A 23488-nucleotide genomic window follows, 5' to 3' on the forward strand; every position below is an offset into this window, starting at 1 on the left:
CGAAATTGACTCAGTGTCTACGTTTTTTTCCCGATGCACAGAGAGACGGCAGAGAAGCTAGGAAAAGATTTTTATTCGTGCGTCATTACGTCCGCCGCGTCCGTATATAATCGATGTGTCATAGGTCAAACCGATGAGATATCCATTTGCAGTCTCCGTCGTGCAGTCAACGGCGCGTTCTTTGGTCGAAACGCCGAGTTTTCTGCCGTCTCATCCGGCCGCCGGATTCGGACGCGATTGGCCCGGTTACACGGATATCCATATATAAGAGAATCCGCAGGCAGCATTTCCGCCGCTTCGCAGCTCGCCTTTGCTCTCAGGTAAGAGAGTCCCCCGAAAACGTGTAACTTTACCGATCTTCCGATCTCCACCGATTCGGATCTATTCCGGATTGGTGTACAATACGCGTGTATTCGTACATGCGTGCATATTTATACTTGCGCGAGCATGTGTATGTGCGTATATGTTGTGTATCTGAGTGTGATTGTATATAGCTGATTGCACAGAGTTAAACCGAGAGCGTTGTAAAAAAGAGGAAGGGGTAATGCGATCCGTGTGCGAAATCAGCATTCAGTAGTGATTGACTTGAAGTGCGAGGGAAAAGAAAGAAAGAGCGAGAGATAAAGAATGTGAGTAACCCGCGAATCGATTTTTTTCGCGTTGAGTCTGGCTAAACACCGTTTTGACGCAGAACGGATACGATCATTTGTAGTTGCGCGCGACAGATCAAAGAGATTAGAATCGACTTTTTAATCGGAGACGCAATAGAGCCCGAGGAAGATAAGTAACGGGCACCAAATTAAGTATCATTAAATAGGTGAGAGATTGTTGCTCTAATCACAGGTATTATTTAAAATGAGACGTAATAGACACGTCAATAGACAGAATCTGGCAAACGGTTATGAGATGCAGACGCGACGCTGCTTACGTGCACACGAGGAAAGTTTGACCTCTAGCGAGAAAGTATATCCGCCGCGCCGGCGTAATCGCTCGTAGGGAGATTTCACCGCAGGGAGTTTCCTCCTCAGCCCGATTGTCATTTACAGCATCATCAGTGAACTGCAGGTGAAAGTCCCGCCGAGAGCTTTGACTGAAATCGCAGCGTCGAGAGTTTAATGAATTTCCTCGCGCGCGCGCGCTCATCCCTATCGCTATATCGGCGCGAATCGCGCCTCGAATCTCATATTTTATCCGGTTGAAAGAAGATTACTTGATGCTCGCTCGAAGGAGACGCGTATAGCCTCGACATTAACCACGAAGCAAAATCTTTGCCAGCGTCCCCTCCCGGTATGACCTCGCTTATCGGTTCACCGAGCGGATGCTGAACGAGTCGTTTCTTTTGAGTGACATATGGCGCCGTTTACGTTTAGCGAAGAAAACACGTGTTTTTTTTCCGCGGTGTCCTATCGATAATCTACTCTTTATTAGTCGCAATTGAAAGGGAAGGGGGCCACTTGTCCGCAAATATGCGATTTTACTTTTTTGAATTAAAGGCGAGAAAGAGAGAGAAAGATTACTTCACCGAAGCGAACGCGTAGATTATTTCAAATAGTATATATGCTGTTTTATATGGAAAAAAAGTATTTAACATATTAATTAGTTGTACGACGCAATTGCTTACATTCTAACATCGCATGATAGATGATATAAAAAATGTATTGCAAAAATGAGCTGCGAATAAACGTGTTTCGAAGAAATCTAAATATGTACGTTGACTAATCGTTGTATGTTCAAGTTATTTTCTCAGTGTATATAATTTTATAAATTTTTAATTTAAGTATTTTTTTTTTTAATTAAATGCATGCAGATTAAAGCATTTTTTTCCTTTTAAGAAGAGATGCACGGAAGATAGTCAAAATGAAAGAAATTTAGTTTTCCTAGAAAAAAATTCCTAAAAAGCACTTTTTATGAATATTTGGCAATCGTAAAAATGTGATAATTATGATATTAAAATATGCACACAGATTAAAGTACCGATTTAATATTATTATTGCGTTAATAATTTCCTCTGACTCTATTTCGCAGTTCAGCATTAATTATAATTGTCAATTGCAGCGACTATTCTCCATATGGCGCGAGCAAATGTGAGAAGGCGGCACTCGGATTTGCCGCATTTTGAATCTGTGGCTAGGATCTCGAGTCTTCCCATTGTAGAAAGCGGTATACATATCGCTGGTAATGTGTATAGAAAAATAAAGGTATAATTACAAGCTATATTATACGCATATATAGCACGATATAAAATGTCGCTCATTGTGCCATTAGAAAACTGGTAAATCTTGCCTTCAAAAATTTAAATAAAATCTCTCTAGACAGTCGCAGAAATCTTCTGAAATGACAATAATAAAAAGTATAAATGTAAACAATACAGAATAATCCTATTTTCAAGTTAATTTAATAATAATTTAACCGTTTCTTTTTTTATATTTAATCAATTTTTTAATCAATTGTTTCTCTCTTTAGCGTTCGAATTCTTTAATGAACTGGAGTTTGGATACGGCGGAGCAATCATTAGCGATCGCTACGGCGACAGCAAGACCAGCAATTTTTGCACTAAATGGGCCAATTACGACGATCGATCAGCTACTGTGTAAAGGTATCGACATCGTTGAGCAGAGAGTACCGGCAGTGCATCTTCCCCCTCATCTTGTAAGTTTACAAATCTTTTCTGCAGAACAATATGTGGAAATGTATGTGAAGATATGCATATCCTTACAAATGTATATAAAGCAGTATATATAATTATAGTTACATATCAGTATATTGTTATATGTGATTATATGTAAAATTTATTTCCTATTAGTACTATAAATACAATTTGAACAAAAAAAATGGATCTTGCGGAAATTAGTTAAAACAATTAACTGTCCCGAGTAAATAGATTAATCTTAATTGTATCATCGCATATAAGTCAAGTTTTATTTCACGTACATAGATGTATTTGAATACGCGAGACTATGTAAATAAGAAAATTGTGAAACCGGTCCTAATGCGCGCCGGAAGTGTCACGCAAATCAGTAACCAAGCTGCCAACGTCGCCGCTGATAGATTGGATGATGCATTGACAATTGCGGATAAGTACGTGGATCATTACTTGCCAGGAGATCCAACTGATAAAGATGGTAAATTCGATAATATATTTAATTAATAATTAAATATATTTAATATTCAGATTTGCAAAATTCTTTGAAATTTCGCGTATGTATAATGTACATTATTTAATTACGATGCATAGAATTGAACAGTACGCAAAAATAAGAATAATGTAATATATATATAATACATGTTTAATGTTGTGTTTTATATATGAAACGCTGTGTCGCTGCGTGCGACATTAACGAGCGGTAAATGTCAAACGTTTGACAATACGTGTTTCAGAGAGCAATTCTACTGAAAGCACAAGCAAAACGACACGGACTATCAAACACGGCGCAAGGTTCTCACGAAAACTACAAAAAAGATTGACGCGACGCACTTTAGCCGAGGCGCGCGCGCTCAAAGAGCAAGGAACGGAGTGCATCCACGTTCTTCTATATGTCGTCGAATTGGTAAGGCTCGATATTTAATCAATTTATCATTTATCAATCGTGTGTCAACATGCTCAGTTAAATTTATATAGTTACAAGTGTACGTTTCGATGACTTATATGTCGCGTTATATTGTGGCGAAATTATTTAGCTTTTGATGCGTTAAATTGCACACACATATATAATGTACACTTAGATACATTTTTATTTTTTAATAGTTATTTTGGTAATAATATCTGCTACAACTGTGATTAGAAAGATGTTTGTGCAAAATATTCGCTGACACAAAGGAATATTACCATCGAAGCTAAACGCTGAATAAGATATCTTTTTTATACTCTATGCCCGAAAAAATAATAACATTTTATGATGTGTTACTTGATATTCTTCTTGGAAAGCAGCACTTGCATTCGTGCTTGCATATCGTGCAAATTTTCCTATGACATGATCTTTTTGGAAAATTCTAGAAAAATTTATCATTTTCATTTTAATATAAATCACAGTGATACATGGAATATAAAAATTTATGTTTTAACAAAGTATAATGGAACAGATATCAGAATATTCAAACTGTACTATTTACATCTTTTTATATCTGTATATCTTGAAATTCAGAAATAACTTTTTCTGCAAAATGCGAATTCGGCAAGAAAGCTTCGAGTGTAAGCGGTGATAGATGCGTGATCTCGATCACGAGAGTGTTTAATGATTCTCGCATGATAAATATTTACGAAGACTGGCGGAAAAAGACCCAGATGTTAAATCTCGAAACAAATATTTATAACGCGATGATCACTGAGTCTTCTCGTGATCTCGGTATGATCACGTATACCTATTTCCAAATCTGTTCAACGCGATACGAGATGTACATACAGGAATATGTATAACGAGCAACGATTTTTAATGTATGCGCAGATAGCTACTGATCCAAAATTAGCGATGGAGAAAGCAAAGACGCTGTGGGCCACGTTGAGCCTACCGGAGCCTGAAAATCAGGCGCGTCCTGATACACTCGAACAGCTGCTCGTGCTCTTGACGCGCGAATCCGCACGGCGCATAGTCCATCTTGTGAACGGCACGGCGGCATTGGCGGCTAGGACCCCGCGACGTTTAGGTCATCTACTTGTCCGGCTTTCTCATCAATTACTTGCCGTCGCGGACGCCTCATTACAGGTTACATGAACTTCACTAATCCGGCTTGAATCGGCATATTTATGTAACTTAATCAATATTAAGCGAACGATATTTTCAATGCAGACATAGTAGAAATTATTGAGAGGTACTTTCTCTCGACCGCATCGCATTGATCAAATTAAGAAAAGTGATCTTAAAATGTTCACTTGTGTGAACAGGACACGCGGATAATAAAATATTATTTTTATATAACTTCAATCAATGCTTATTTTTTAATAATACAGCTTAAGTAAAAGTTTTTACATTATATTTTAATAATAGTTTTATAACGTGTGTGTGTGTGTGTATATTATTTTTCAGATGACACCACTTATAGGTAAGAGCAATGCGGTAAAAGAACAAATGTCTATTATACGCTCTGGTATTGAAAGGTTGAGTGCGACTACGAATCTGCTATTGGTAAGTATGCTTATCTATCTCATAGTATAATTATTCGACGTTATTGATATGTTATTTAAAGAGAAATATAAAAAGCTTATAAAAATACTTATATTATTGTAAATCCAAGTTTTATTTTTATCATCTTACATTGGCAAATCAGCCATCAAAAAATCTTAAATTAAATATTTTGTTATCGCAATGTATACAATAGTAAATTTCTTGTAGGAAAAATTCGCTGCGTTCTTGGCTGGTCGCCCTAGCCCTCAAAAGGTACCACGCATGCGAAACCGCGAGCAGAACTACAACAATCACATGTCGGTGACTTCCAATCCTCCAATAAATGGTATCGAGTAACAAACGAGTCTCGCCTGAAAACTGCTACGTGCGGGTTTCTTTCCCCTTCTGGTATGGTTTTCAATTACAAGGTCAAAGACACGAGAGGATAGAAATCGCATCGAGCCGCCGCTCATTGATTAACATAACATTTCATCGACCGCGATTACATCATTACCTTTTATGATTTTGTATTCGTGATACAATACGTAATACAACAGAATATATTTTATCAATGGCACAGTGTACCCGTGCCCATACTCATTTTGTGCTTTTCAAGTTAGTCGTTAGTCAAAAATCTATTGCTCTTACGATAATTAAATGTAAGTGAAGAAATAAAGGGCCGTCTTAATTCCGACGTCACGCGAATTTGAGCTTATTTTTTTCCCTTATATTTTATCCTTTTAAGCATTTAAAATAACGATACATGTATTTAATAGATAAAAACTCAATTAAATGCAATTAATTAAATAATTTTTAATCTAATAATAATATTTTTTAGAATTTAGTTTATATTTCTGCATTTTTATTTGCTATTGTAAATATCTTTTATTTTTTACACAATTTTGCAATCACATTAAATAAATATGTATTATATTATTGAACGTGTATTATAAATCAGATAAATCAGATCGATTACCTATTGCGCAGCATTTAAAACGTTTAATCGTGAACTTTGATACCCAAATGAAAACATCGTGAGACATCACAGACTAACATCCCGTCAACGCTACGCTCTCTTCAGATTTCTTTCAATAGTGAAAGCGGAGAAATCCTCAGGTAGTTACAGAATTTTTAAATCTATCTTCCTATGTTCTCAAAGCAAGCAAGCTGAAATGCACATTTTCGACATACGTCAGTATCCATCAAATGCAGATGTTAAATGTTTTTTATTAAATACTATTATAATATTGAAAGTAATATAATAATGTATATTAATTATAAATTTAATAACTACATATTATACATTAATTAGTACATATAATTTTATTATTATATTTTTTGCTAAATCTCATTCATAATTTTTAATTAATAATTTTGTATCAATATTAATAGACTGCATAATTGTATGCATAATTGTATGATATTCTTCATATATATGTATATATATATGTGTGTGTGTGTGTATCCAATATTATAGCAGAATAATAATGCAATTTATATTTAATTATTATAATAATTTCTTTTATATTATAATATACTTTTTATAATAAAAAACTTTTATACACATTTTTTGTATGTATAAACATGTTATGTTTGAAGATTTTTTAGTATGCTATAAAAACTTAAATAATGCTTTGTGTATTGCTAATACTTTTTTAAATAGTTTAACATATAATGTTTTGGACTATGATCACAACGCAGAAATTCTCGAAAGAACGATTTAAACGATTGAGGTCAGAATGAGACATATCACTTTTATTTGATGTTCACGCAGTACTTCATGTACCGCGTGATAAGGTTTATCTACAAATCGCACTGTCTAGATGAATTAATATGTTTGTATGTGTATATGTCTACGGACTATGGAGTTTAATCGAGTAGATATAAAACAACTTCAAATCGTTTCTTATTATGAAATCATAATGATAATTATATAGTTTAACCTTGAACTGGCAATCCAGATAAATTTTATTCATAATCAGCATCAAAGGTTACAATTTTTAGTTATTACGTCTAATTATTTTTCTATGTTAAATTATTATAATGTAAGATAATTAGAGCATAATAACAAATTATTATATATTATTTATTACTTGAGCAAATTCTAAAGAACTTCTCTAATAATTATTATTTTATAATATTATTATTTAAAAGTAAAAAAAAAGAAATAGTATCTTAAAAATAATATGTGAATTTTCACTTCTAGTTCTTAAATTTTTATTTCCTAGCCATTTTCAATTATAAAACATCACACACAATTATTGTTGATCAAATAATTAATAAAAATATATAAATACTACATTTACAATAATAAAATTTCTCATATCGCATAATTTATTTACCATTCAGTAACAGAAAAAAAATTTGACGCTTTACGTAAATAATTAATTCTAAAGATTTACGGTTTAAAGAATTTTTATATTAAGATATTTTTTTGGAACCCGGATGTGCATGGATTCTTCTGATAATTTTTAAATCATTTCTGTCTGCCTATACGACAATCTCACAGCGATAATAACACAGACTGAATTATCTATCTGACGAAGATGGAATGGACTTTGTACTGAGGGGACATGATTATGGAAAAAGACAGTGAGTGACAATGTCCCCTTATTATCTAGCAGTACTGTGCTAGAAACATTGCATATTTATGAAAAATATGTTTCCCTATAGTAAGAAGAAGCATGAGAAAGCAGTAAAAGAAAATTATAATGTTTTCTTTAAATTGTTTCAGATTTAGAGACTCAAAAATTATTTCATATTATTTAATACTATATGGCTTATATATAAATTAATATACATTTTTTCTATAATTAGAAAAGTCTTTTACTCGGGTTTATTTAAATTAACTGATAAAAATATTGTATATGGAGTACATACCAATAGACCTGAAGAAGAAAAGCATTTATACATTTTCATTTTCAATAGTACGTTATTCTAGGGGATTGACCTTCGCGTGTGTTACGCATTCTGCTTTTTTTGAAAAGAATAATGCATTATCTAGCCACGGTCGGATGTAACTGCGTGAAATGCGCTCGAAAGTGAATATTGTATGTATAATAGATAATTAAAAGATCTCTATTTAAAAGTGAAGGTAATGTCTATATTATTTTATATTATTTTTTATTTAAAATATCATATTTACTTGATGATATTTAATTTAATAAGAAGAATAATAAAAATTAAAATTTGTGTATAAAAAAGAAAAAATATTTTAATAATGTTACAATTAAAAAATATCAATGATATATTAAATTACGGAATAAATACAGTTTTCTATTCGTTAGATTCAGATTGGATTAAAAAACAATTTTGCTTGTGGGAAAACAAATGAGCAGCAAATACCTAAGAATTTGACCGTGAGAATTTTCATATCTAATGACTGTGTAGTTGACAGATGTCGTACTTCGGTCAGTCCACAGTATTGGCTTATTCAAACTGCGTCCATTGCGCAGGCGATTCTCCACGTTATAAGTGTTCAACGTGCGTGACGGGAGTCAGTAGCATTCGCATTCGTGCCGAGGTATCAGACGCGTTCGAGAGTCACGCCGGCGAAGAACTACCTACTGCTCGACGGTTAATCCGAGACTGTGAGTACTATATTTTGCAAAATAGTGTTTTTAATCCTCTGTCGAAGTTTCATTTCTCCGAATGTCTTGTTACAAAACGGTGCGAAACTTCGTTTTGCAGTGAAATGTTATATCTACGAAAATGTTAAATTGAAAATTACGAAAGTAGTTCTTTCACAATTTTCCTGTTGTTACATGAACTTGCGCAACGTCGAGAATACTTGCGTTACTTATAAAAAGTTGCATCGTTGTATAGCACATTGTACAAAGTTATCGTTAAATTTTCTAAATGATTTATTTAATTTTGGAGTTGCGCAATTTATCCAGTTAAAAATTTTATCGTATCTCGTTTTCTTACGAGTTTTCGATTTTTAAGCGTGATAAACTATGTATTAAAATTATTAAAATAATATCACGATTATTTGACGACGAACGAAAATAATTAAATAATTCGACAATTTTCGTAAATATGTCTAATGTTGTATCGACTCAAGGACTTTGCCGAACTCGAAAATATTATGATACCAGTATTTCGAGATATTGCTATTTACATCCTCATTTATCGTCACGAAAGACGATTTCCAGAGTTTCTTTTTCAGCATTTGCGTAGAGCGCCTTGATAAATTGATCGTTTAAAATTTGATTTAATATTATATAAAATACAAAAGAATAGTTGTGAGAAACATTTTTATTGAGAAATTCTAAAAAGTTATACATAAAGATTCATTATGTATTTATCATTAAATGTGTCGTAAGGCTACGAATAATTGTTTTCAGTAATAGTAAAAATGTATCAAGCATAGTCATTTTGCTCCAAAATGATTTGTCATTCTTTTGTGCATGTATTTAAGTACATTTTTAATCTTTAAGTATATTTTTAATTTTATGTGTTTAAGTATTTTAATACAATACATTTTCATCGAAATTTCTGTAATAAGTTTATAAATCGCTCTTACAAAAGTGTGCTTTTATTTGGACAGATATTATATTTTCGGCGTACGCGTGATAAACTTGTGTGGAACCATGGCGACGGAGGTGGCGCAACTTCCCCATCTGAAGGTCTTCGAGCGCGTAATGGAATTACCTATCGTTGAGTTAGCGCTCGTCAAATCCGCAGAGACGTATTCCAGGGTGAAGAGTTCGAATCAGTTGGTGCATTGGGCTCTGAGTACCGCCGAGTCGTCCATAAGCACCGCGACGAGACAAGCGATGCCCATCGCCGTGCCCATCGCAAAAAGACTCGAGAGCCCCATCAATTTCGTCGATAACACGTTATGCTTTGGTCTCGATAAAATCGAAGAAAAAGTGCCGCTGGTGAAGGAGAAACCCGCACAGGTTTGTAATAGAGATTTTTTTCTATCGTATAATTATAAATTTAATAAACATTTTAATTTCATTGAAACACATTCTTTTTCGTATTGTTTCTTAATTAATTAAAAGTGGAAAGTAAAAAAGTAAATACATTAATATATTGGATATGTACTCTTTTGCAGATTTATGAGAAGGCGGTATTAAGAATTTCGCATGTAAACGATTTAATTCTTGAACAAGCGGCGAATTTGCGAGACATCAGCTGGAATACGGCCAATCAAATACTCGATACGCGCTATGGCAGTGTGGCCGTAAGAGGCATAGATAACACGGCCGGTGTCGTTGATAAGCTCATTGACAGATATTTCCCCGCAACAGGAGAAGAACAACCGATAGGTAAGGCATATATATTTTTCTTATAATTTCTTGACATCTTATTGAAGTAATTAAAATATATTTAGATGACTGAATAATAGACTGCAAAAAGTATAAATTAATTAAATTCTTTTCTTTTTTAAAACGTTAGAATATTCTAAGCAAAAGTAACTCTCACGGCGTAATGAAAGCCGACAGTGTTACGAGGCAACGAGAAAGTTAGTGAAAGTAGCTAACATGACAATAAGAATTTATCGTCGTAATAATAGCCATTAAATTACTGTTTTCCTTCTTCTATTATTATTAAAATTTATTTCCTTTTTAATATCCAACTTGTTTTTTGCTTTATAAATAATATAGATTTTATGTAAAAGTTGATTAAAACTTTTCCTAATTATACATATAAATAAAAAAACATTAGAATTATTAATGTTTTGCAATAAAATATTTATCAGGTTAAGAATTTAATAAGTAATTAATTTTTACATATATTTTTTTTTACATTTTATAAAATATATTTGTACTTACATTATTAGTTAAATAAAATTTGGATCAATATGAAATAACTATGCAGATTTATCTCTAAGTATGTAAAGATACGGTTATCTAATTTTTTTTTTGGAATATAAACTCTTTTCAATCTTTACTTTTTTAGTACAGATTTGAATTTCTTAATATATTATTTTAACTATAAACATTTTATTTTGCAGATATCAACCCAGTTGAGGAGGACAAGCTGCTACATACTTTACAAACCGTCGGTCACCTGTCCAATAAAGCTGCTCGACGTTTATATCTAAACATAATAAGCCACCTGAATACCATCAAGAAGGAAGGTTTATTGAAAGCTTATGTCAACAGTTTAGTCGAGTTCCTTGGAGTCACGAAGGTTATACATCAATCTAATATCAATGAAAAGCCACATGCTAATGGCGAGAAAAAAGAAGAGCCGCACGACGAAAAGGAAAAGAACGAGTAAAAATGCTGCTTCCATTCTATTTTTCACGAAATTTCCCCACATATGGTCATTTAAACCATCGAAATAAATGTCATTTATATTTATCATCTGGAAATAACTGTTTATATATTTATTTTTAATAATTGTGCATATATAATTGTTATTTGCGGTGACTTTGTGAATATCATTAAGAATCGAATTATTGCGGTCACACGTGCTAATTCCTCATGGCTCATTCCGAAAGAAACAATCGACGTGCGAAAATATTTTGCATCAGTGAAGTGCTAATATATGAACATTCCTTTGTTATTCGCTAAATACAAAATATTTAAAAAAAAACCGAGAACGAGATGTAGAATATATAGTGTATAAATAAGATATTTTATATTTATATATTTTGTATAATATCCACAAGTGTGTGAAAATAAGAGTAAAAACAAAAATACGAATGCAATAAATTTCAGATATTCTTACCACAAATGTATAGCTGAAATAAAATAAACTAATAAAATAATAGTCTGTAAACAATATAATTGCTATAATTTTTTTTATATTTAAAAATATATGTATATTTTTTATATAACTCAGTTTTGCATATTTCAATGAGATAATTGAAAAATATGAGACTGAAAATAAAATTATTAGATCTCAGTTTTATGTATAAATATCATTTCCTATATGTTACACAGTTTTATATTTGTATATGTAATACATGTTGTATATATGATATACATATAAAAATACAAGTGCTCCGTTTGAAGATTCGGAGCATTATACGAGATCCTTCGAACTATACGTAATATTCTTTTAATTATCGCATTAGAAATTTTCACATATTATTATTGATACAATAAGGATATTGTTTCCCTTTTAAAATGAAATATTGATATATATTTTGTATACAGAATAAATATATAACAAATGTAATAATAAATACAATTGCAATAAACATTTATATTTTGTATATTTAATTAATACTTACACTAATCTAATTGATGAAAGGCTTGATTCAGTAATGGGCTAACTTATATAGCTGAATATGTGATTTTGGTAGAAATAAAAGTATTTTCTCATCGCTTTGACTTTAGAGTTTTCTTCGCTTCTACAAAATGTGGATTAGCCCACTGTTGCAACAAAACTTTCAAATGTGTAGATAAAAATTCAATAATGTTTTATTATCTCTATTTAAATTATACTATCTTATAATAGAAAATTCGTTTATTATTATAACTTTAAGAAATTTGAGCTTGGGAATAATAAATTCAACATTGAATAGAAATTACTTCACTTTTCACTGTCTTCCTTATTTCTGTACATTATTGAAAACGTAATAAAGAGAAGAGGAGTCAATTTATTTCTGCTTTTTATTTAGAACATTAAGAATGAACAATAGATCTTATCGAAATAATCGTCACTGTATTTATGCTCGTTATAACGATTCCTTATTAACAATGAATTATCATAATTCTCCATATTTCTCGGATATATGTTATCGCGTACGATAGAATTTCTTGAGCTAATGAAGCTAATTAACAATAAAGCGATAGGAGTGGGGCAAGCATGACAATACAAATATCTCGAAGCAATATTAAAAAATTGCGTCAGATTCATTTAACGGCATCATCGTCATTTCCAATGATCATTCTTCGTAGGGTCAAACTTCGTGGACTAGTCATTCGCTTTCCACGTGTATTTATAACAAGAGAGTACAGTACAAGTGTGTGACCGCCACGTCACGGACGTAGCCAGAAGTCTCTTTTTCTCACTGCGCAGAAGCATAAATGGAACCATAGACGTACTCATGTTACATAGACCCAAACGTCAACGAGGATGCGTCAGATAAACTATCGCATGATGAAACCGAACAAATAATTGTAACATAATGTAGCAATGCGTAATATAAAATACAAGAAGAGAGTAAGTGTTTGAATATAAGAGATAAAAATAATCTTCCAAAAACGAGTTTTCTCATTAAAAGAAGCATTGTAAAATTTAGACATTAATTAAGAAATTATTTTTATTGCTTTATTACTAAAAATGTCAAATATTTTTCCAGATTATATTTAAATTAAGCATATAAGATATTAAAAAAGATGCACATAATATATGAATCGAAAAACTTTTAATCCCTAAAATTTTTATAATGAAATCAAGTTTTTATTCTATTAATAATAAAATAATTTGTTAAACAATTGAGATCGTAACGCCTACACGGTACAAAGGATATTGAATAATTTAAAAATAATTTATTTTTCATTGATTCTATTTATCGTAAATTTAAAATAAAATTTCTCTTTCTAAATGAAACAAATATAAAATAATTTCTTTTGAAGGAAGACATTTGATACGTTACTGCTTCGATCTCCCCACTTAATGACGTTCCCCCGACACTTACCGGTTTTCACACAAATATAACGACAGTCTTAGCCGGCGTTTCGTGCAAATCGGTCATATACAGCTGGCTTTCAAGAAATTCTCCTCAGTTATCTACAGAAGTTATTTACAGAAGCAAGTTACAGAAATGTAAGTGTTTATCATATAAAATAAAATATAATATAATAAGAAAATGTTAAAATTGATAAAATATTGAAATTTAAATTTGATTTTTAAATTTATATAATGTAAAATAATACATTTGCTGAACCAATATACAAGTATTTATAAAGTAATTTATATTAAAAGAAAATGTAACTAACAATGCTATATTGCATTATTTTTTATTACAATGTTATTTTGCGTTACATCTTTTAATATGTGATCGAGTTACTGTGAATAAACTAGCATTTTACGTTAATTTAATTTAATAGATATCAGTGAACGTAATTAACGAGTTTTCTGTTATATTTTAAACTTAGTGAATATAACGTGTAATATATGTACGACAATTTATATTCATGTAGTAATTTACTCGTGTAATATTATGATGACCTCGGAATGTTATGTACGATTTCACGTTTCGAGTAAATGGTTGTGCGTTGTAACTTGACCTATAGCTAAGGTGAATATTTCACAACAAACATCAATAGCTTTCGGGGACAAAAGGAAAAGTTTGAGTTATGGATTGTCCCCGTACATAGAATTAGCACTCAGTTGTCGCGACGTATTGCAGAGAAACTGCGTTGTAATAATTAATTATTAAAAATAATCAGAAATAATTAAATGTATAATATGAAAATAATATTTTAAAATAGAATTATATATTATATTAATAGTTCTGTACATATAAAACACATGAAGAGACACAATTTCATTTAAAAACAAATAGAGAATATATTATAAGACAGAAATATAAAAGAAGAAATATACTTAAACAAAATTTTAATTCAATTTAAGAAAATATTTTACAAGAAATGATTACGACACATTAATTAATTAGATTAAATTAATACAGTTGAAAAATTACAAGAAGGGTATAATTAGTCTCTGGATAACGAATTTTTAAAAAGTCAAGAAAAATGCGAAAAAGAAAACAAAGAGGACATTATTTCCAATCGTATGCGTTTCATACAACAGCAACGTAATAGCAACGCCGACTTCAATTTACTATTTTCTCGTCTGTTCCAGCGGATGAGTCATGTATTACGCGCATAATCTCATGATGATCAGTTGAGTACATTAGTTCGTGTAATGGAAATATAAATATTTGATTTTACTTTACATTTTACTGATTTTACGTTCCTCTTCTCGGCACATTACGCACATGCACACGTAGACAAATGTGTGAGAGATATTATACATTTATAGTATCCTACATATACAATACATATATCGCAATGATTTTACTCATTGGCATGTTTTTGTCTTCCTCATTTGTTTTTTTTTTTGCCGATCGCACACACGTAGATGCATTAGGAAAAAGATGGAGAAAATTTGGTTATTAAAGCTGTACATATAAATAACAGTACCAAAGTACACATGTCTGGCATGATACAGAATTAGATAACTGTGATAAATAGCGAGTTTGATTCACACCGGTTACCCAAGGTACAAAGATCTCTGTTGAAATACTTGCTTGCCTCAATGTGCACATTTATCTTGAAAATATATGAGTGTACACTGGAACGCGTGATACATAAAATTATCGTCATACAGCCACTTATGTAATACTGGAAAAAAAGTATAGCGTAAATGACTCAGCATTTTGTGATGAATCCAATTGAAATCCGCACATACCATCGTGCACTGCTAATACAATTTCACAGCATATTTTATAGTTTTTATTTATATCGCATTATTGTTACACTGTACCAATGTTTTCGTCAGAAAAAAAATGGCATAAATCAAATCTTTTGAAATTTGAATTATAAATTTAAAGAGGCACGTATATGTTACTATATTTTACAATACAATACATTCCATCGCCGAAAATTTTTGACACATGCTATTTTCTCAAAAGAGAAGCATCGAATACCAATCTTAAATTTAATTTTATTTGCACAGAAAGAATGGCGGACGCAAACAAAGCAACGCCAAATTCCGCGGGCGTCCCTCGCCTCGAGGTGCTCGACCGAGTGAAAAATATTCCGGTAGTCCATTCGGCGATCGAGAAGACGGGCTCTACATATTCTTACGTTAAAGATTCTCATCATTTGGTAAATTGGGCATTGAGTCAAGCCGAAGCGGGGCTGAATCTCGCGACCGCCACGGCCGTGCCGCTCGCCGTACCCTTAGTCAAGAAATTCGAAGGACCGATCAGTGCTGTCGACCAGAAGTTATGCGAGGGATTGGACATGGTCGAACAAAAAGTTCCGATTGTAAAGCAACCACCTCAGCAGGTAAAGGAATTCTGCCCTCATTTAGTCCTTGACAGCGAGGTAGCTACGCAAAATCTGAGTCCGTTTAAAGGAGAATTTTTTCTCTTCGATATTTAAAAATACATTTTTCTAAAATTTGACCTTATTATTGTTTGTAAATTTTTTCCCTTATAAAAATATTAGTAAAATAAAGAATAGAAAAAGAATAAATAGTAAAGATACAATTCTATATAAAATAACCTTGTCGTTTTGTAACGTTTGTTCGATTAATAAATGAAATTAATAAATGAGAAGAAATAAATGGCGTTCTGACATTTGCAGATATACGATGCCGCGAAAGCGGTTATGAGCAGCTCCCTACAGCCGACACTCGAGAAACTCAATACAGCAAAGGAATCAGCCACGCAACAGGCATCTACGCTGAAAGAGATCAGTATGACTAAAGCGAATGAGCTCTTAAACACACAATACGGAAACATGGCTGTGCAAGGCGTTGACAACACCAGCGTGCTCGTCAATCGTTTATTAGATCATTATTTCCCGCCGGTGGAAGGAGAAGAGAATAGGCCAAGTATGTGTATTCGAAAATTTCATAAACTTCCGCATTATATTAATTAATCAACCGGCATCGTTTTAATGATTATGCTGGCGTTATTATAGATCCTGTCTCTGCGGATGAGAACAAAGTGCTTCACGCGGTGCAAACGATTGGCCAATTGTCAACGAAAACCGCTAATCGTGTTTATCATTCGGTTGCCGCGCAATTAAAGACAGTAAAGAAGGAGGACGTGGCAACGTACATATCCAATGTGGTATCTATTCTCCATCTTACGCAATATTTGAATCTCGGACAGAAACAAGCCGACAACAAGGAGGCAAACAGCCCGACGGAGAACAAGGACGAGGAGAAAAAATGAACCGAAAGTTTGAAGATACTTTAGTCGTTCAATTCGTTCATACGCGCTCAAATCGATGCATAATTTAATTAATTTGTCACGCACTACGAAGGAAAGTATCTAAAAAAATGACGTAAAATACGAAAAATACAAAAATTAAAGCGTTACAGAAAATTTGTATTTATAAAAATTTTATAAAAATTGAATGTTGTACATATTTTTGAGAAGACTTTTAATATTTCTTTTAACGAAAGCATTCTATTGAAAATGCAAAAATATGTTATTACCAGAGTCCGGATCTGGGTATTGTTTACTTCATTCCATGACGCGTGAATGTTGTGATAGTGTTACAAGAAACAATTATGCCGTTTATCTGTTAAAATATCGTTTATCTATTAAAATAGCTTTATAACATGTAAAGTCATGTTATGCTAGATTAACTTGGAGTGGGAAAAACGGTGTTTCTTTTAGTACTATCGCGGCATGCGGCACACATTCTTGGAATGGGGAAAACAGCCAAGATCCGGACTCTGATTATTACTAAAGAAGTAATGTTTTTCATTTAAGCAATATTTCCAAATCTCTGTGATTTGTTGATCTTTCGGATGCATTTCTGTACATTCATGTTCTATATTTATACGTAAATCACATGAATCATAATTTTGTGGCCAATAATAAATTATATAATTTATATTTTCTACACATCATGACAAATATATATCGATAAAAATTGTAAAATTTTTATTAGCTTTTATAATTACGAGAAAGAAACAAAACTTATTACCACCGATGTATCATTATTAGAATCATCATTAGTTAATGCATAATATTGTATATAAACGTGTTTCAAACATTGCAAAGAATATCGTATTGAAGAACTACAAATGTGAAGAATAAATGCGTATATATTTTATAAAAGTATTATGTAGATGCATTCTAAAATATAATTTTGAAGAAAATGTCTTTTATATTATTATTTATCCTGATTAATTTGATAAGTAAAATTTAAAAATCAAAGATTGTAATTTAAAGAAACAGTTTATGAATGAAACTTAATAAAATGCGATAATTTCCTGGCAATTATTTCATTCAAAACGTAAAAATTACTTCCTAAAGCTTTTACTAAGTTATCTCTTTCTATATACTTCTGATATGATTTCACGAAAGTGACAAAAATAAAATATCTTTTCTTTAATAAAAAGAAAACAGACGAGAATTAGAATAATAACTTTTCACATGCTCATGTTGGAAATTAATTTACAGGATTTAAATAATGTTTAGCTAAATAATGATTTTAAATTTATTAATTAAAAAAATAAAACTTATTAACGTATTAATTTTTAAAATAAGATTTTAACAAACTACAACAAAGTTTAATAAAATTTTAATAAATTATAAGAAAAAAATTTGGAAGAGGAAATTTATATTCAAATGCTTTTGATCAATATTTGTAGACCGCGTCAGTCTTCAAGTTACCGACACACGATGGTTCCGAAATGAAACTATCATCGAAAACTTGACAGTAGCGACGTAATCTCGTGGCAGGCAACCGTATTTCCGCTCGATACCGGGTGATGAAAAATGACAGCAAATGGAGTAACCGGAGTAACACTCGATTGATGTGTAAAAGTGTATAAATAATTGAACTCGCGATCGAAGTAAACAAATTTCGTAGTGAAATGAGTCAGGGATCAAGGTACAACGGCTGCGATGCTTGGTGAGAGGGACAGCGAGAGACGAGAATAAAAGAGAGAGTGAGAGAGAGAGAGAGAGAGAGAGAAAGAGAGAAACAGAGAAAGAGAGAGGGAGGGATACAAAGCCACATAGGGCAGCTGAAGGGAAGCTGGCGTCCAGTCGCGACGATCGCGTAAGTGTCAAACGAACGATTTTGCTTTATCCGTATCACGTCGGTCGTATCATCTGTCAATTCACGGCCGTGACATTGAGCTTGTGGCACGTAGGTACGTAGGTAGGTATTTTCTATACCTGCTCGCTACGTTCCCATCGATCGGAGACGCGAACAATGAGACGTAGTAAGCCACGCGCATTCCAACGGCGCTCGCTGATGCTTTGTGCTCCAATCACGATATTAGCTCTCGCTTAGTGTGTTTAAATGTATGCTTTCTTTTTCCTCGGCGAACGCCGTGCACGTCCTGCTTGAATTGCAATTCATGTATAAGCGGAATGCGCTAATGGAGTCTGAGTCGGTATTTATTGAGAGTTGTAGAATGCTTAATGTAATAATGACACTTATGATGCAATGACGACGGTAAAGGAATTTTATTGAGTGTTAAATATCGGAGTGAAGGACAATTACTGCTTCTACGTTCGTAAATTATATTTATTCTTTTTTCTTTCATTTGCATTCTGTGTAAATAATTCGTGTACACAATTTATGCTTTTATTCATAATGCTCTTGTGTCTCTCTGTGTACTTATACATTTCTCAAAGTAAGAAGTTTGTTGAAAATTTTACTTAATTTAATTTAAAGCCAATTATATAGCACAAATAAGATCTTGCTGTTAAAATTATTTTTGAATCAACAAGTTAATTTCTGGTTACAGAGTGTACAGCCACCGGAATCAAGAGGTTATTCGTTTTATCCATGAGCAGGAGATCTCGATTTAATGACAGCCATGGATACGGAACTCACGGATCAGTCCTATCGAATTCAAGCTGTCGATCGCGCACGCAAAATACCCAGCGTGAACTACTTGTGGGATAAATCCACAGAGGTTTACGAACGTGTAAAAGGCACAAACACATTTGTAAATTGGGCCTTTGACACCGTTGAAAGTGTGGTGAATACGATGATAGAGAAGTCCCTGCCAGTCGCTCGACTGATGGAGAAACCAATTTATACGCTGGATAAAACGCTGTGCCAGGGCATCGATTTCGTCGAAGTTAACCTGCCAATAATTAAAGAAGAACCTAAACAGGTTGATATATATAAATATTTCTATCCATAATATGAATATTTGATTATTTGACTTTAGATTTACATTGAAATATATTTATCTGTTATATTCTTCCATCTCTAGATATTGAATCGCACCAAATCTATGGTATCGGAACGTCTCCGTCCTGCGGTAAAAACGTTTACCGATTTAAAGCAGGAAACCAAGCAGAGAGTGAGGGTTATGACTTTACTCACGTATTACAAAGTACATTACCTACGTATCTACAGCTGGCAACAAGCCGACAAGGTCATGTCAACTGAAACTGGTATCAACATTTTAAAGACTGTTGACAACACTACTGATTTTGCTGAAGTTATGTTGGACAAATATCTACCTCCGCCGGAGGAAGAGACTCACACTGATACCGGTAACGTTTGTATTTCATGTAACAGATTTTAAAATCTGCTATCTATAGTAATTCTTTTTATTTGTGTACTTGAAATTGAACATATAAAAAAAGTGTAGCTTTAAACAAAAATTATTGCCCAGGCAAAATATACAATAACTGAAAAAGGTGCTCTCAGCTCTTAAATGCAAGGTTGAGCCAATCGCAATCGATTTTACATAATAAGCATACATAAAATTATGCAATAAAATTACCACAATCAATTAACTAAGTCGAAAAATATTTTTCCTCTAATAAAACTAATTAATTTATCTTTTCAGAGCGATTATGCACCGAACACGTTAAGCTGCATCATACGATGGAAAGACTGAGCGAATTCAGTACTCGAGCGTACAGACGTATTTACTACGCGTTAATGGAGAGGTTGCAACACATGTATAAGATAGAAATACTTATTTTGGTATTACACGTTCTTGTGGTCATCCAGGCGATCAAATTCTTAGAATCGGTAGTGAGTTTTATTTTTAAATTGTTTAGCGATTGCCTCTTTTCGTCTTAAGAGACACGTTCTAGTCTACTTTTAATCGCGTACATGCAATATAGCACCTAAGAAATCAGACTATTTTTATCACTTTTACACGAAAATTATTCTCGACACGAGTATATTTTACTTGCAAACTGCGAATATTACTTAATGCGGACGTGAAACGTGTGACCATCGCGGAATAATTTCACGGTCCAAAATGGATTAAAAAGGAGCTGTGCTCTCAGCCATGATATATGACAACGTTTCTCATGATATGTCGCATTTGCACATTTCCGACCTTTTAAATAATCTTCTAACTGCCGTTTGTTAAGAGAAGTAATTCAATTATTTTTAAGAAAAAAATAAATCTCCAAATATAAACTGATTTTATGGAGATAATCTTCTTTTTTTTATAAATATATAGGATGTTTCAACGCACTTTCTTTGAATCGTAAATATTAATTTCCAAATCTAATTAAAGTTTAAATAATTGTCAATCAATTGTTTCACATGAAAAATTAACTTTACAAATTAAAAGATTTGGTACATTAAGCAAATGAATAAAAGGAGTATAGAATTTATAATAAATTATTTGATAAAATAACATTGTAATTTAAATTATTATTAAAATATTTATTAAAAGGAAAGCAAATTGTAATAATGTGTATATGATGTAACATCCTGTGTATTTATAATCCGTTTTACTTTGTCGTGTTTTAAATGTGCAAAAGTAAGCTAAAAGTAAGAAGAAAAATATCTCTGTTTGAGCATTTATTATATACTTAACCACTATGTGTTACTCAGAGTTTTAATCTAGTTAATATTTGTAATACTGGTCGGATTGTTAGATTTTATATTCGCGAGGACGAATCATCAAAGCGATTATCGATGTTCTTATTTTGAGAATGTAGCACGATATTTTTCGAATAGATTTGTCCGTGTTTTCACAGATAGCTGCGCTTTTCGTACCTTGTTATCATGTGACAGGCATACGTACTCGAAAGGCGTGGCATTCGCACATGACATGAACGCTTAATAATATCTTATTTCTAATATTTTTTTTTATTATTTAGATTTGTATGTAAGGTTTGTTTTTTTTACGCAAATGTCAATTATTTAATTTAAAAAATGTGATGTTACTGTTGAGGAAAATTGATCCCGAATAATTAACAGCATTTTACGTATAGTTAATCTAGATGTTAGTTCAATAAAATATATGTGTCTATAGAAATTAATTATGAATGTTAAAGCAAGTTGAAAATTGAGATTTTAACTATAATGACTGTGATGAAAAAGAATAACTCTAATTTATTCCCATTTTACATCGTGCCATGTTATTCCGACTTGGATAAAATAAATGTGAATAAATTAAGATTTTAAATATAAGATTTTGCACACACTTGGTAATATTAAACAAATTCTATAACAAAAATATATATGATATGTTACATTGAGAAAGATTATATGTAATTAGAGTGCAAAAATTCGTGAAGTTTCAAAATGGGATGAATGTTTCGTACATATTCAAGTATTTATTTTATAAAAATGCCTGTATTATTATGAATTGGGCAACTGTCTTTTTTGCGTGACAACGTTAATAGTAAAAAATAGAGGAGATTCTGTTTAATTTAATAAATAATGGACACAAAAATAATCGCAAATACGCTTCAGCTTGGGAAAGGCTCGTCGTAAATCTTCACAAACTTCCGCACTCTACTTACAACGAAGCGATAAGTGACTTATAAAGCGAGCGGACTGCGTATGATTGCACTCACATTAATGACACGCGAATCTGCAATTGTTTTCATTCTCTGTACTTACTGATACATTTGTATAAATAATTGCATATAAAAATGTACATTGAAAACACTGTCTTGCCATCGAGACACACTTATTTACCCTGTTTTCGCGCTTATCGCATATTAGTTCGGTTTCCGACGCTCGCGTTTACGTCGTTAACGATCAACGTTAAAATTGTTAAGGCAAAACAGACGGTAAACAGTCGATGTAAAAATCCGACCGCTGGTGCTTTTTTTTTAAACAAGCCATTTCTCAGAGGGTCGGTCTCAAGCCGCGAGAGATAAGGGGCTACCGGGGGCACCGAGCGCTGAAGAAACGGGAGTATATTTTTCTGATGTCAGTGTCGGAGCATTTATCACGTCCCGTCTCGCGATCCGCGGAAAACCGGGATAAAGCGATGTGTGCTGCGTCGTAGGAACGCGCGGAGCGTATTCGGCAAACTCGCAAGCAAGAGGAGATACGCGTGGATAGAATCGCCGGCGATACGATGGCAGGGGGCTTTCGCTGTCTTCATTATGGTATCTTCGTAGCCGCTTCACGTTTAATTCCATTGCGGGCCTCTCGACAGAATATGATCAAGCCGAGATTAGCACGGAGCTGCCACGAGCATTTTTCATCAAATAAAAGGCTACTTCATATCTCGGCAGAAAAGTGCATTGAAAGTCATGAAGAATTTTTTAATTATACAGTCTGTCTTATTCGATCGAAATTTATATACTTCTCAGTTTTCTCTCTCTTTATTTCTCTTTCTATATTACACAATAATAGATGCTTAAATATTACAATAATTAAATTATCTTTACTAAACGATTATTGATCCATTTGGGAATCCAAAAATTCACTCCAAAATAAAATATTCGCAAATTCGAAGATTTTACTTGTCAATATTAACTT

At 32.5% G+C, this 23488-nt stretch overlaps 4 protein-coding genes across 13 annotated transcripts; all 4 read left to right on the forward strand.

The window, feature by feature from the left end:
• The first annotated feature begins 230 nt into the window (after nucleotides 1–230).
• Nucleotides 231–5804, forward strand: LOC105452215 (lipid storage droplets surface-binding protein 1). Of its 5 annotated transcripts, none has more exons than XM_011693146.1 (8): nucleotides 231–320; nucleotides 2056–2198; nucleotides 2464–2649; nucleotides 2936–3122; nucleotides 3379–3548; nucleotides 4443–4700; nucleotides 5022–5120; nucleotides 5328–5804. In XM_011693146.1, the coding sequence occupies exons 2-8, from the start codon at nucleotides 2070–2072 to the stop codon at nucleotides 5454–5456; spliced, it is 1158 nt and encodes a 385-aa protein (XP_011691448.1). In that variant the 5' UTR covers nucleotides 231–320; nucleotides 2056–2069; the 3' UTR covers nucleotides 5457–5804. The 5 variants fall into 5 exon arrangements, with proteins under 5 accessions (XP_011691448.1, XP_011691452.1, XP_011691450.1 ...); XM_011693148.1 differs by lacking the exon at nucleotides 231–320 and adding an exon at nucleotides 355–629; XM_011693149.1 differs by lacking the exon at nucleotides 231–320 and adding an exon at nucleotides 643–817.
• A 2762-nt stretch (nucleotides 5805–8566) lies between these two features.
• On the forward strand, nucleotides 8567–11840 carry LOC105452217 (lipid storage droplets surface-binding protein 2-like). The gene is made up of 4 exons (XM_011693154.1): nucleotides 8567–8689; nucleotides 9649–10003; nucleotides 10162–10375; nucleotides 11065–11840. Exons 2-4 carry the CDS (start codon nucleotides 9692–9694, stop codon nucleotides 11331–11333), a joined length of 795 nt encoding a protein of 264 aa, XP_011691456.1. The 5' UTR covers nucleotides 8567–8689; nucleotides 9649–9691; the 3' UTR covers nucleotides 11334–11840.
• A 1860-nt stretch (nucleotides 11841–13700) lies between these two features.
• LOC105452216 (lipid storage droplets surface-binding protein 2-like) lies at nucleotides 13701–17006 on the forward strand. 3 transcript variants are annotated; one of them, XM_011693151.1, is made up of 5 exons: nucleotides 13701–13835; nucleotides 14877–14917; nucleotides 15753–16087; nucleotides 16388–16637; nucleotides 16727–17006. In XM_011693151.1, exons 2-5 carry the CDS (start codon nucleotides 14887–14889, stop codon nucleotides 16981–16983), a joined length of 873 nt encoding a protein of 290 aa, XP_011691453.1. In that variant the 5' UTR covers nucleotides 13701–13835; nucleotides 14877–14886; the 3' UTR covers nucleotides 16984–17006. The 3 variants fall into 3 exon arrangements, with proteins under 3 accessions (XP_011691453.1, XP_011691454.1, XP_011691455.1); XM_011693152.1 differs by lacking the exon at nucleotides 14877–14917 and having other exon boundaries at nucleotides 13702–13835; XM_011693153.1 differs by lacking the exons at nucleotides 13701–13835; nucleotides 14877–14917 and adding an exon at nucleotides 15132–15296.
• A 1479-nt stretch (nucleotides 17007–18485) lies between these two features.
• On the forward strand, nucleotides 18486–22661 carry LOC105452219 (lipid storage droplets surface-binding protein 2-like). 4 transcript variants are annotated; one of them, XM_011693155.1, is made up of 4 exons: nucleotides 18486–18931; nucleotides 19529–19901; nucleotides 20004–20289; nucleotides 20589–22661. In XM_011693155.1, the coding sequence occupies exons 2-4, from the start codon at nucleotides 19590–19592 to the stop codon at nucleotides 20825–20827; spliced, it is 837 nt and encodes a 278-aa protein (XP_011691457.1). In that variant the 5' UTR covers nucleotides 18486–18931; nucleotides 19529–19589; the 3' UTR covers nucleotides 20828–22661. The 4 variants fall into 4 exon arrangements, with proteins under 4 accessions (XP_011691457.1, XP_011691458.1, XP_011691459.1 ...); XM_011693156.1 differs by having other exon boundaries at nucleotides 18486–18923; nucleotides 19527–19901; XM_011693157.1 differs by having other exon boundaries at nucleotides 18486–18829; nucleotides 19527–19901.
• Nucleotides 22662–23488: the final 827 nt, after the last annotated feature.

The sequence above is a fragment of the Wasmannia auropunctata genome, unplaced genomic scaffold (assembly GCF_000956235.1).
Source record: "Wasmannia auropunctata unplaced genomic scaffold, wasmannia.A_1.0 LD336036.1, whole genome shotgun sequence".
Taxonomy (NCBI): Eukaryota; Metazoa; Arthropoda; class Insecta; order Hymenoptera; family Formicidae; genus Wasmannia; species Wasmannia auropunctata.

Coding starts and splice junctions, on each gene's coding strand:
- LOC105452215 (XM_011693146.1), top strand. CDS start 2,070: ATGGCGCGAGCAAATGTGAGAAGGCGGCACTCGGATTTGCCGCATTTT. Junction 2,199..2,463: donor ATGTGTATAGAAAAATAAAG/GTATAATTACAA, acceptor TTCTCTCTTTAG/CGTTCGAATTCTTTAATGAA. Junction 4,701..5,021: donor TCGCGGACGCCTCATTACAG/GTTACATGAACT, acceptor ATTATTTTTCAG/ATGACACCACTTATAGGTAA.
- LOC105452217 (XM_011693154.1), top strand. CDS start 9,692: ATGGCGACGGAGGTGGCGCAACTTCCCCATCTGAAGGTCTTCGAGCGC. Junction 10,004..10,161: donor TGAAGGAGAAACCCGCACAG/GTTTGTAATAGA, acceptor ACTCTTTTGCAG/ATTTATGAGAAGGCGGTATT. Junction 10,376..11,064: donor AGGAGAAGAACAACCGATAG/GTAAGGCATATA, acceptor TTTATTTTGCAG/ATATCAACCCAGTTGAGGAG.
- LOC105452216 (XM_011693151.1), top strand. CDS start 14,887: ATGTATTACGCGCATAATCTCATGATGATCA. Junction 16,088..16,387: donor TAAAGCAACCACCTCAGCAG/GTAAAGGAATTC, acceptor TGACATTTGCAG/ATATACGATGCCGCGAAAGC. Junction 16,638..16,726: donor AGGAGAAGAGAATAGGCCAA/GTATGTGTATTC, acceptor GCGTTATTATAG/ATCCTGTCTCTGCGGATGAG.
- LOC105452219 (XM_011693155.1), top strand. CDS start 19,590: ATGACAGCCATGGATACGGAACTCACGGATCAGTCCTATCGAATTCAA. Junction 19,902..20,003: donor TTAAAGAAGAACCTAAACAG/GTTGATATATAT, acceptor TTCCATCTCTAG/ATATTGAATCGCACCAAATC. Junction 20,290..20,588: donor AGAGACTCACACTGATACCG/GTAACGTTTGTA, acceptor TTATCTTTTCAG/AGCGATTATGCACCGAACAC.